Raw genomic sequence first — 12898 nt, forward strand, 5'->3', positions numbered from 1 at the left:
TCTCTGTATGGATCTTCTGGAATTTTCTGTTGTTGAGGTAGGAGATGATAGTTTATTCTCACACATCTGCTTTATATAGCTTATATAATTTAGTCTATAATTATTTGCTAGTATCAACTGTTTTTTAATTGATTCACAAGAATGTATATTCTTGTACTCATCAAACATTTGAGGGTTCAGCTTTGCATTTGACAAGGCACCTGGCATAGTACTGAGATGGTAGCCAACTGTTTAGCTTAAATATTTGAGGACCTAATGAATAGAAATAGCATCTTGACTAGTTGTTATATTTTATTCTATTTAAAAGGTCATAATAATGGATGCTTGATAAATATTGACCTAGAAGAAATAGTTAAAAAAATGAATTATATATATTTTTTCATGGCCTCTTAAAAATAGTAGAAAAGTACAAACTGTTGTGGATGTGAAGAGTGAAATAATGAAAATAAACCCAGTGTTAAACTCTAAGAAATAGAAACAAAATATAATTAAGAAAAATTGAATAAAATAAATAATAGAAAAGTAGAAATTAGTAAATTGGAAAGCACACAAAAAAATTGTGAAATTCAAGTTTCTTTATAGTGATTCTTTAAAAGGGCCTTTATACAACTTAGACAAACATGTAGCATTTCTAATCAAGAGAAAGAGGTAGAAAAACAAAATAAGAAATGAAGAGAGAGCTAGAACAATAGAAACAGTGGAAAATTTAAAAAATATTTTACTCAGTACTAATAAATGAGAAAATCTTAATGGCTTGGGTAGTTTGGGGAACACTTAAATTATGATTGCATTCCTTTGAGTTCATTTGTTCATTATAAGCAATCTTTTATTGGTCACATGTAACAGTGGTTCTCAGACTTTTTGGTGTTAGTAACTTTTATAATTTTAAAAGTTACTGATGACCCTCAAGACCTCTTATTTATGAAAGTTATATCTGTTAACATTTATCATATTAGGAATTAAAATTTGGAAACTTTGAAATGTTCATTTATTCATCAAAAATTATAAACCTATTACATGTTACCACAATGTATTTTTATGAAACATAACTATATTTTCCAAAACAAAAAAATTTTGTGAGATGAGTAGCATTGTTTTACATTTTTGCAAATCTTTCAAAAATGCTTGGCTTAAGAGAAGAAAACTAGATTCTCACATCTGCTTCTGTGTTGAGTCTGTTGTATGTTTTGGTTGAAATAAATGAAGACTATCTGGCATCTGTAGATACCTATTTGGAAAAGGGATAAGCATTTTAATAATAGCCTTTTCAGGTAATTGCTGACATTGTTTTTGGACATACTTAGGTACATGTATTTTTAGCTCCTTTGAATCATGGTGGAAGTAAAGATATACCTTATTTAGTGCAGGACCTGCATTAATGGAAATCAGAGTATTAGTTGAATTTGCCCTTCCTTTCCCCGAAGTAGAATTATAGTAAAGGTCTCTATGCAAATGCTAGCTTGGTTTAGTGGGACATCGTTCTTTCAAGTCTCCAAAGTCCTGAATGCTCCTGTGGCCATGGTGCTTTCCCTTATTACTCGTATACAGACATACCTCAGAGATATTGCTGGTTTGGTTTCTGACCACCACAGTAAAGCAAATATCATAATAAAACAAATAGCACAATAAAGTGACTAGCACAATAAAGTGTGTCACACAAACTTTTTGATTTCTTAGTGCATATGAAAGTTATGTTTACACTATACTGTAGTATATTAAGTGTACAATATCAATATGACTAAAAAACAGTGTGCATACCTTAATTAAAATATTCTTTACTGCTAAAAATTGCTAACAATCATCTGAGCCTTCGAAAGTGACTATAATCTTTGTGCTAGTAGAAGGTCTTGCCCAGATGTTGATGGCTCCTGACTGATCAGGATGGTGATTGCTGAAGGTTGGGGTGGCCTTGGCGATTTCTTAAAATGAGACAACAATGAAGTTCGTTGCATTTATTGACTCTTCCTTTCATGAAAGATTTCCCTGGAGCATGTGATGCTGTTTGATAACATTTACTTACTGGAAAATTCCTTTCAAAATTGGAATCAATTCTCAAACCTTGCCACAGCTTTATCAACTAACTGTATATGTTATTTCTGAATCTCTTGTCATTTCAACAGTGTTCACAGCATCTTCACCAGGAGTAGATTCCATATCAAGAATCATCCCTAAGAAGCCCAAACTCCTCATTTGTTCAAGTTTGATCATGAGATTGCAGCAATTCAGTCACATCTTCAGGCTCCACTTCTAATTCTAGTTCTCTCGCTGTTTCTGCCATATCTGCAGTTATTTTCTCCACTGAAGTCAGACCCTGAAAGTCATCTGTGAGGATTGGAATCAACTTCTTCCAAATGCCTTTTAATGTTAATATTTTTTATCTTTTCACATGAATCACACATGTTCTTAATGGCATCTAGAATGGTGAATCCTTTCAAAAAGGTTTTGAATTTGCTTTGCCCAGATCTATCAGAGGAATCATTGTCTGTAGCAGCTACAGCATTATGACATATATTACTTAAATAACAATACTTCAGTGTCAAAATTACTCCTTGACCCATGGGCTTTTGAATGGATGTTGTGTTAGCAGGCATGAAAACAACATTCATGTCCTTGCACATATCCATCAGAGGTCTTAGGTGACCAGATTCATTGTCAATGGGCAGTAACATTTTGGAAGGAATCTTTTTTTCTGAGCAATAGGTCTCAACAGTGGGTTCAAATATTAAGCAAACCATGCTGTAAATAGATGCGCCATCATTCAGGCTTTATTCTTCCATTTATAGAGCACAGGCAGTATAGATTTAGCATAATATTTAAGGGCTTTATGATTTTTCAAAATGACAAGTGAACATTGGTTTCAATTTAGTCATCAGCTGCACTAGCTCCTGAAAAGACACCCTTGCCTTTGAAGCTTTGAAACCAGGCATTGGCTTCTCCTCTGTAGCTATGGAAGTCCTAGACGGCATCTTCCAATAGAAGGATGTTTCATCTGCATTGAAAAGTCTGTTTTTCAGTGTAGCCACCTTCATCATTATCTTAGATAGATATTATGGATAACTTGCTGAAGCTTCCATATCAGCACTTGCTGCTTCACCTTGCACTTTTATGTTATGGAAACAGCATCTTTCCTTGAATTTCATGAACCAACCTCTGCTAGCTTCAGACTTTTCTTCTGCAACTTCCTCACCTTTCTCAACCTTTATAGGATTGAAGAGAGTTAGGTATTAGGATCTGGATTAGGTTTTGGTTTAAGGGAATGTTGTGGCTGGTTTGATCTTTTATCCAGACCACTGAGACTTTCTCTGTATAAACGATAAGACTGTTTTGCTTTCTTAACATTGTGTGTCATTGGCGCAGTGCTTTTAATTTCCTTCGAGGACTTTTCCTTTGCATTCATGACTTGGCTAACTGGTGCAGTTGGCCTAGCTTTTGGGCTATCTCAGCTTATGATACACCCTCTTCAGGAAGCTTGGTCATTTCTGTCTTTTGATTTAAAGTGAGAAACCTGTGACTGTTTTTTTCACTTGAACATCTAGGAGTCCATTATAGGGTTATTAATTGGCCTAATTTAAATATTATTGTGTCTCAAGGAATGGGAGGTCTGAGAAGAGGGAGAGAGTTAGAGGAACAGTCAGTTGGTGAAGCAGTTGGAGTACATACAACATTTATTAAGTTTGCTGTCTTATATGGGTGCTTTTCATGGTGCCCTGAAACAATTAAAATGGTAACACCAAAGATCACTGATCACATAACACCATGTCAGATATAACGATAATGAAAATGTTTGAAATATTGTGAGAATTACCAAAATGTGAAACAGAGACATGAAGTAAGCACATGCTGTTGGAAAAATGGCGCCGATAGACTCATTCCATGGCAGCGTTGCCACAAATCTTGAATTTGTAAAAAATGAAATATCTACAAAGCCCAATAAGGCAATTCGCAATAAAATGAGGCATGCCTGTAATTGTCAGTTCTCTCAGTCTGCAGTATTATTTCTGAAGCCCTTCATAAAGTTAGACAGACTTTTCCCTCCAATTTCTAACTTAGCTTTTACCTTGTTTCCTCAACCATATCCCTGAAGGGGCTTTGAGCCTCTAATGTCTTAAATCTTAACATCTAGCACTATCACATGCACACCCTTTTTAGCTATCAGGATGAAACTATTCATCAGTGGCAGAAAGAATGGCTACAGAATAGTCCACATATTTCAGAAAATGTTCTTGGCTTAGAGTATTTGGAATATGATGTGTTATTAACACATGCTGGCTAGGAATATGTAGTATAATTTGTTGAGCTGTTGCTCATTGGCTGAAAGCTTACGATAGTATTCAAAGTATACTTTTGTAATAGAGTTACTTTTTCTTTCTTTTTTTTTCTATTTTCACCATAGTATATGAATGTTTATGCACAAAGTTGGTGTATCTGACAGACAGAAGAATATTGGTTTTGAGTATGTTGAGTTTGAGGTAACTTGTGGGATATCAAAGAATAATTGTGCAATAGGCAGTGTGTAATAGGAATTTAGGAGAGATTTTTAGGCTAGAAATAGATACTTAGGATGATTATTTTCATAGGTCATTGTAAAAATTGTAAGAATAAGATAGAAGGAGAAAGTGTAGAGTATGAAGAGGACTGTAAAAGGGAAATAAATCTTGGGACCCCCAAAATCACTAAGCTAAAGGGAAAAGTCAAGCTGGGAACTGCTTAGTGCAAACCTGCCTCCCATTCTATTGAAAGTCATTCCTCTGAGGCTCATCTGAGACAAATGAATCTCTGATTGCTTCCTCTGCCCTATTGTTTATGTAAAAATGCAGATTCACTGAGCCAGACTAAATTGTGTATTCAGTGGAAGGCTGATCAAGGACTCAAAATAATCCAACCTTTTGTCTCTCATCTACTTCTAACCTGGAAGCCCCCACTTCGACTTGTCCCACCTTACTGGACCAAACCGATGTACATCTTACACATATTGATTATTAATATAAAATGTATGTCATGATTATCAATATAAAATGTATAAAAGCAAGCTGTACTCGACCACTTTGGGAACATGTCATCAGGACCTCCTGAGGGTGTGTCCTTAACTTTAGCAAAATAAACTTCCTAAATTGACTGAGTCCTGTCTCAGAAATATGGGATTCACAGGGTAATGGTGAATTCTTACTAGTTATATGATTTTAAGCCAGTTATTCGACATCTCCATGCTTAGTGCCCTCATCTATGTAGTAAGGAAAATAATATCTACATCATATCACAAAAGCCCTAATGAATGTTATTTTCTTTTTATGTTCCTTCATATATTTCCAACCTCTTTGTAGAAAATATTTATAGTGTTATTCCATAAAGGATTTAAATTTGGCTTAGGAGTTTTCTGGCAAAGGGGCAAAAAGGAAAACTGGATAGATTCCATGGTCCTTGCTGTCTGTCAGGAGGATACAAACCCATTTTTTTGAAAGTGAGTTTTTCTGGCACAGCTTTATTTAATTATTAACTCTTTCCTTTTCCATTGAGTACAAATATTTGTTTTTACACAGCTCCGTTTTTCTGGCTCAGAATGGACTTAAATATACTATTTGAATTTGTACCTTATATTATTTGCTTGTTAGTTGAAAATTGCTATGCTAAATGATAATAGCCAACAGAAGATTGATTAGACACTAATTTTGAGTTCTAAGATAATGAAAAAATGGGTAAACATGCTTTTTTTAAATTTTGAGGGCAATATCTTTTCTTCTGAAAGTCTACTATCTCTTCATAATGTTTTAATACCTGCTCCCAGGCCATCACTTCTCTACCTGTGGATGAATTCTTTTGCATCATATTCCAAAAGCACTTCGTTGAGGTAGTTTATAAATTTTTTCTCAGGATTTGGAATACATAGATTCTGAGTTCCCTTTTAGGTATCAAGTGATTCATAGCAATTTAGCCTAAAGGTATGAAAGGACTGATGAGGAAATTTAACAGCAAATATTCCAAAGTTTAAATTGAGAATGCCACATAAGTAAATGTAACACATTCCTATTTTAGTTGCTGAGATAAGTGAGAAATGATTATCGTAGACAAAGTTAACTGGATCCCGTGGCTAATTGGCTTGAAATCCATGTATGCAAATAAGTAAGTCTCTACTTTTATTAAGATTGTATACCCCTTCTATCAAAGGTTATTCATTTTGAGGTCATAAGTGTTTTAAAATTACAAATATCTGGGCTTTAAGAAAATGTGAAACCTTTTTAAGGTGAAGATTTCAATTGGTTACTTTCTGGGGACTAAAACTTGTAGAATATTCTTTTAAAATTCCAGTTTAATTCCCACTTGAAAGCTGATATCATCAACTCATGGTGAAGGTTAGGAAGGAGAGAAAAATAAGAAAATGTCTAATATTTTGTTCATCTTCTTTGGGCCAGTTTAGTTGAAAACCCTAACCATCACATATAAGTAGTTTATTTGGGAAAAATGTATTTTGAGTTCCAAGCAGCTAATTTGTAAGCAAACTATTGGAACAAAGTCTATTTGTAAATTGACTGCCTTTTCTAAAATGCACCAGGTGTTATTTTTTTCATATGTTTTCCATGAATCCTTAAACGCATTTCATTATTGGATGTTGATAATATTTTAATTAACTGGTGATCATTTAGGTCATTTCTACCTCTAAAATTTCTATGATTCAGTTAGAGCAGAGATTTTTGTCAAATGATTTAGTTGAATTAAGGTTTCTAAAGTTTTAATGTTCAAAGATAAGGCACTTCAATCAATATTTTCTTGTATAGACAAGTTAGGTTTATTTTGGGAGGAAATTTTTTTAAAAATAATATCCTGCTTCTTTCTTACAGAATTTAGTACACATGGGCTTAAGGAAGAATTTATTGTAAAAATAAAATTTTTCTTTTACAATGTTATTACTTGTTTTTTAGCTTTCAAGACCATAGGTTTCTGTTTCATTTTTAAAAGCCAAGGGGCTAACGAAGAATGGAAAGTGCTGATAAAACTAGGTTACTTCACAGAAAGTCTTAAGTATAGAGTTTTTGACAAACTATGAATATTTATTTTAGTCCAGTATGTTTTAATAATATTTGAAATTTGACATGGAATATAGTTGCTCTTTATAAAGTGAACAATTGACTAAAATTTTGACGAGAATATTCTTGATAAAATAAAATCTGCTAAAAATATGTCATTCAGAGAGAAAAAGGATGAGCACCATTCTGATTTTTAAAAACAAAAACCATAAAAATATTTTTGGAAATGGATAATGACTGAAAATTTGGGCTTCTTCAGCAGATTTTTCTGTTTTCTGCAGAATGTAAAGTTTTATTTGAAAAAATTCCTAGCACTCCTAGAGGCAAAAGATTTCCCATATACTGCTGTTTTGGTTGCTCTGTTGCCAGATAAAATGAACTAGCAATTATCAACTACTACTTCTTCTTCTTTTTTTTTTTTTGAAACAGGGTCTTGCTCTGTCGCCCAGACTGGAGTTCACTGGCATGATCACAGCACACTGCAGCCTCCTGAATAGCTCCCATCTCAGCCTCCTGAGTAGCTGGGACTCAAGCGTGTGCCACCATGCCCAGCTAATTTTTTGTTGTTGTTGTTGTTGTTTTTTGCTTGTTTGTTTGTTTGTAGGAATGAGGTTTTGCCATGTTGCCCAGGCCAGTCTCAAACTCCTGGGCCCAAGTGACCTGCCTGCCTTGGCCTCCCAAAGTGATGGGATTACATGTGTGAGCCACTGCACCCAGCCTATTTTCCCTGTTATTTTATTTATTTATTTATTTATTTATTTTTGGATATAGGTCTTGCTTTCTCACGCAGGCTGGAGTGCAGTGGCCAATCACAGCTGACAGTAACCTTGAACTCCTGGGCTCAAGTGATTGTCCTGCCTCAGCCTCCTGAGTAGCTAGGACTACAGGCATGCACCACCACATCTAGCTAATTTTTTTTTAATTTTTATATTTTGTAGAGGGAGGGATCTAGCCATGTTGTCTAGGCTGGTCTTATATTCTTGGCCTCAAGCTATCTTCCTGCTTTGCCCTCCCAAAGCACTGGGATTATAGGCGTAAGCAACTAGGCCTGGCCTGTTCTTTTTTTTAATGATTAGTTTTTATATATGTATTTTGTAAATATGTAGAAAAAGATGTGGCCACACAAACACTAAACTCAACAGTAGCATATTACCCGTGGGAAGTGAGATACAGAACACAATGAAGTAGAACTTTGAATTATTTTTCTATATAATTCTATATTTTATAAGCTTTAAAGAAAAAATATTCTTTTCACAGTTAAAATTAGAAATGGAAAATGTTACATAGGAAAATAAACTGCAATAAAAAATTTTAATACTGTTTAAATTATTATGACAAGGCAGATTATAAAAAGTGGAGATGTACAATTGATTTTGGAAACAATATATTATGTCTAATATACAATATAACTTTTAGAAATATTAATGTTCTATATTACCTTGCTGACTGAACTATTGATTGAGTCTAATCTCCAAGACCTTGAGATATATAATGTTATTTGTGGCTCTGTAATTTTGAATATTTTGGATAGATGCTTGCTTATAAATATCTTTAGTTAGTATAGTTGTAAAGTGTGCCTGTTTTCACCTTCCATGGATGGGTTTAATTTCCTCTAACCACAAAGAACAGTGGAAATGCACCACTCTGAAACTTCCTAAGTCCAGAGTGGTTTATCTGGGGTTTAGTTGATCTTGCTAATGACACTATGATCTTTGGAATTTTTCCCTGTTATTTTTTAGTGACACTATTAAGATAGAAATATAGGCCAGGAGTGGTGGCTCATGCCTATAATCCCAGAACCTTGGGAGGTCAAGGCAGGAGGATTGCTTGAGCCCAGGAGTTCGAGACCAGCCTGAGCAACATGGGGAGTCCCAGTCTCTACAAAAAAATTAAAAAATTAGCAGAGCGTGACGGTGTGTGCTTGTTATCCCAGCTACTGAGGAGGCTGATGTAGGACGATTGCCTGAATCTGGGAGGGCAAGGCTGCAGAGAGCTGCAACAACTTCACTGCATTCTCAAAAAAAAAAAAAAAAATATATATATATATATATATGAAATATGTATGTATATATACATATGTGTGTATATATATGTCTGTGTGTGTATATATATATTTAAAGATCAATGTTAGTATTTTACTAATAACCTTAAAAATTCTTATTTTTCTTATTACTTTTCTTATTTAGCTTATTCTGTAAGTTAAATACACACTTGGAAGAAATCAGCTCTTCCCTATTCATTAGAATTTCTCTTTTTCCCTTTGTCTTGTATTCATTTTTTTGTTTTGTGAAGTTTACTTAGTGAGTACTTAGCGTTAGGCACTGCGGATAGAGAACAAGATAGGCAACATTCTGTCTTTATGAAATATACTGTACTTCCTTGTCTAGGAGACAGAACACAGAAATAAATAAGATGATGTCAGATATTGCCAACAAAAGGAGTGATTAGGACTGTGTGGTCCTAACACATATGGAGTTGGGCAAGATTACACCTGGAGGACTACAAATGTTTAAATATTTATCAAAATATTTGAATATTTAAAAGTTATAAATCAAGCCACATCCTTGGCCCAGCCTGATTTCCTACACAGCATGTTGAGTTGCCAGCAGCCTATACCCTCAAGACTCAGAGGCTAAAGGAACTGCTCTCTTCTCCCATCCATCATTGTAACCTGCCTGACTGAGTGGTAGTATGGATCTGTTGGGGTAGGGCAGGGATGATTGGGGTGGTACCTAGACCCATCTAAAACAGTATATTAACAGATCCCACCAAGTCCCCAGGAATCTGGTTATAGAGAGGTTTGCCTCTCCAGTTCATTGTTTTTTCAACTCAAGTCTTCTAGGAAGTTGTAAGCCCTTCTTAATGTTGCACTACCAGAAAAGGGGATGCAGGTATCTGGGAAACCTGGCTTGCCTGGGAATTCGGTTTGCTTTATTTGGGGCAATGAACTTTAACTGAATAAAGCTTTTATAAGCAGCCACTCTTTCTGGGATTTCTCATGGCAGAAGTTGTGTTCATTTTCTCCCTCACACATACTGGAGCACTCAAAGTTCTTTATCCTCTGGCCAGTGAGGCCTCATTCAGCTAGCACCTCTTTCTTGTAATTGTCATTTGCTCAGTTGATTACTGAACTTTCAAAAGACATTCTTACAAGGAAAGGAAGAAAAAAACATCTGTTTTAGTGCTTGGGGTATACAGGGCTCTCTAAAGAGCAGGCCCCTGGCAGAGGCTTCTCTTGCCCAGGTCTACGGATGATATTGGGACTGGGGATGGAGGTGACCATACACTAGCCTTTTACATGCTCTTTGACTTCTCCCTATCCTGCTCTTCTTCCTAGTCTCTCACTCAATTTGTTTTAATTTATAAATTTCTTTGATCTGTAAAACTAAACTGGTATCACTTGGGATACCTATATCTGAAAAGTAAGCTCCAAATGAAAATGAACATTTTCCAGAAAGTTTTTTGGTAAGATTTTAAATAGAAGTGATTAGTTTTCAAGTCTCACTCTCCTTATCCCATAGGGGCAAACTATTCAGATGTGTTGTAGATTTGAACATTGGCTTAAATGTTATGTTTTATTTCTGTCCTTACAGCTGTGAAAGTTGTGTAGATTTACTGTTTGTGAGAGGAGCTGGAAACTGCCCTGAGTGTGGTACTCCACTCAGAAAGAGCAACTTCAGGGTACAACTCTTTGAAGATCCCACTGTTGACAAGGAGGTTGAGATCAGGAAAAAAGTGCTAAAGATGTAAGTATTCCTGCTCGAATGATTCAGTCAACAAAGAGGACTTTAACAATTATGTCAGTAATTGATTATTATTTGCTCATAAATGTGGACAGATTAGCAAGTAAATAACTATAAATTCATTTAAGTTCTTAGAGAACCGAGTAATATTATTTATCTTTGTTAAAGAAGAGCCTCTTGATTGATGGCTTCATTATTCATTTGTATTTATTCTTTGATTAATAAACATGTATTGAGTACCTACTATGTATTGAGTACCTACTATGTGTAAACACTACTGTGTGTAAACATGTTATGCATGTTAAGCAGTAGTTATGAAGTGATGAGTAAAACAGCTATGAACTCTGTCCTCATGAGACTTACCATACGGTAGCATAGGATAGCAAAATGACAAAAAACAGGTAAACCAAAACAAATGTTATTTATTATAGATTGAGAATAGTGCTATATAGTTAGTGACTCAGTGTTGCTGTGGTCAATGATGTCAGGTGTGGGCAGAGGAGGTAACATTAAGTTGAAGTTTGAAGGCTATTAGAGAAAATTACGTGTTAGCTATAGTTTATTTTGGTATGTGTATTTTTGTGTATATAGACATACACACATGGGCATAGTATATATATGTGTGTATATATGTATATATATACCTATATATTATTAATCTGTCTTTTTCATTTACAATTTAGGCTTTACTCTTTACTCTTTGTTAATAGTTTTGGGTTTCCTTTTATCTATTATTTTATTTGAGAAATAATTGATATGTTTATTTTTATTTTTGGTGGTATACATTTCAACCCAGGTAACCAGTGTTTTAGCAGCATCCTTCTAGGTACATAACCAATAATACTTTATCAATCCGCCTAGCGGCTCTTTTATTGTTTGTATAACTTCTGCAAGGTAGTCTCTTAGATTTTGATCTTTCATTGGTAATTCCTTGCAATTTACTGATTCTTCACAGGTACATTACAATATTTACAGATTTTCTTGATCTAGTATTTTTTAGACTATGTCATGAAAAATGGAGGAGTCGCTTCAATTTTTTTGTGTTTTGGAAATTAGTGAATCCCTTAGAAGTAAATAATACCATAATTTCCAATGTTATGCCTTGCTTAAGCTCATTTCCCAATCTTTCAAGCTCCCAATTTATCTTTCCCTGAAGTCTTAACAAGGATTTTGCATATTGTACCATTTTCTCCTGATCCTACTTCTTCTCCATAGTCATAAGAATTTAAGAATTGCATTTTTGGTCTGGTTACAAACCTGGTGTCAAGAAAAACAGTGTTTTAGGCTGGGCGTGGTGGCTCATGCTTGTAATCCCAGCACTTTGGGAGGCCGAGGTGGTGGATCACTTGAGGTCAGAGTTCGAGACCAGCCTGGCCAACATGGTGAAGTCCCATCTCTACTAAATACAAAAAACATTAAGTGGGTGTGGTGGTGTGCGCCTGTAATAATCCCAGCTACTCGGGGGGCTGAGGCAGGAGAATTGCTTGAACCAGGGAGGTGGAGGTAGCAGTGAGCCAAGATTGTGCCACTGCACTCCAGCCTGGACAACAGAGCAAGACTCCATCTCAAAAAATAAAAATAAAAAAATAGAGAACGATGTTTTACACAGTAAGCAATTCTTTTCCATGTATCATATATGAATTAGGTCAGAACAAGCAAACCAGTTAGATAATATTAAAAGCAATGATATGTAATATGTAGATTTCTTTTTTCTTTTCTTAAAGATACAATAAAAGGGAAGAAGATTTTCCTAGTCTAAGAGAATACAATGACTTCTTGGAAGAAGTGGAAGAAATTGGTACGTTTTTAATTTGATGTATGCTAGCCTATAAGACCATGTGCTTTTATCTTTTAAATGCTTAGGAGAACATCTCACATAAAAACCTCTTAACAGGTTTTGTTGTGATAGCTAACATTTACCTGATTACTTTCTTTTGCACTTGAGTCATGTTTGTCAAATTGAAGGCATACTTAAGTAAAGAACCTATTTAATATTGTCTTTTAGGAAAAATATGTTTAATAGAGATAGTAACACTTTATAGCTGGGAGGAAGACTATATGGGTACATGCATCTGTGTGTTGATAACATATTAGAGTAGTTTAAATGAATGGAAAACATATTCTGATTTTTCAAAA

The 12898-nt window shown here is 34.8% G+C and overlaps 1 protein-coding gene across 3 annotated transcripts in view; it reads left to right on the top strand.

The window, feature by feature from the left end:
- MNAT1 (MNAT1 component of CDK activating kinase) overlaps nt 1–12898 on the top strand; it is a 236277-nt gene that overhangs the window by 51050 nt on the left and 172329 nt on the right. For all 3 annotated transcript variants that reach the window (XM_019010011.3, XM_055361792.2, XM_019010012.3), the window contains exons 2-3: nt 10613–10765; nt 12487–12560. In XM_019010011.3, the coding sequence (XP_018865556.2) occupies nt 10613–10765; nt 12487–12560 (227 nt within the window). The remainder of the gene's footprint in view (nt 1–10612; nt 10766–12486; nt 12561–12898) is intronic.

The sequence above is a fragment of the Gorilla gorilla genome, chromosome 15 (genome assembly GCF_029281585.2).
Source record: "Gorilla gorilla gorilla isolate KB3781 chromosome 15, NHGRI_mGorGor1-v2.1_pri, whole genome shotgun sequence".
In the NCBI taxonomy this organism is placed as follows: domain Eukaryota; kingdom Metazoa; phylum Chordata; class Mammalia; order Primates; family Hominidae; genus Gorilla; species Gorilla gorilla.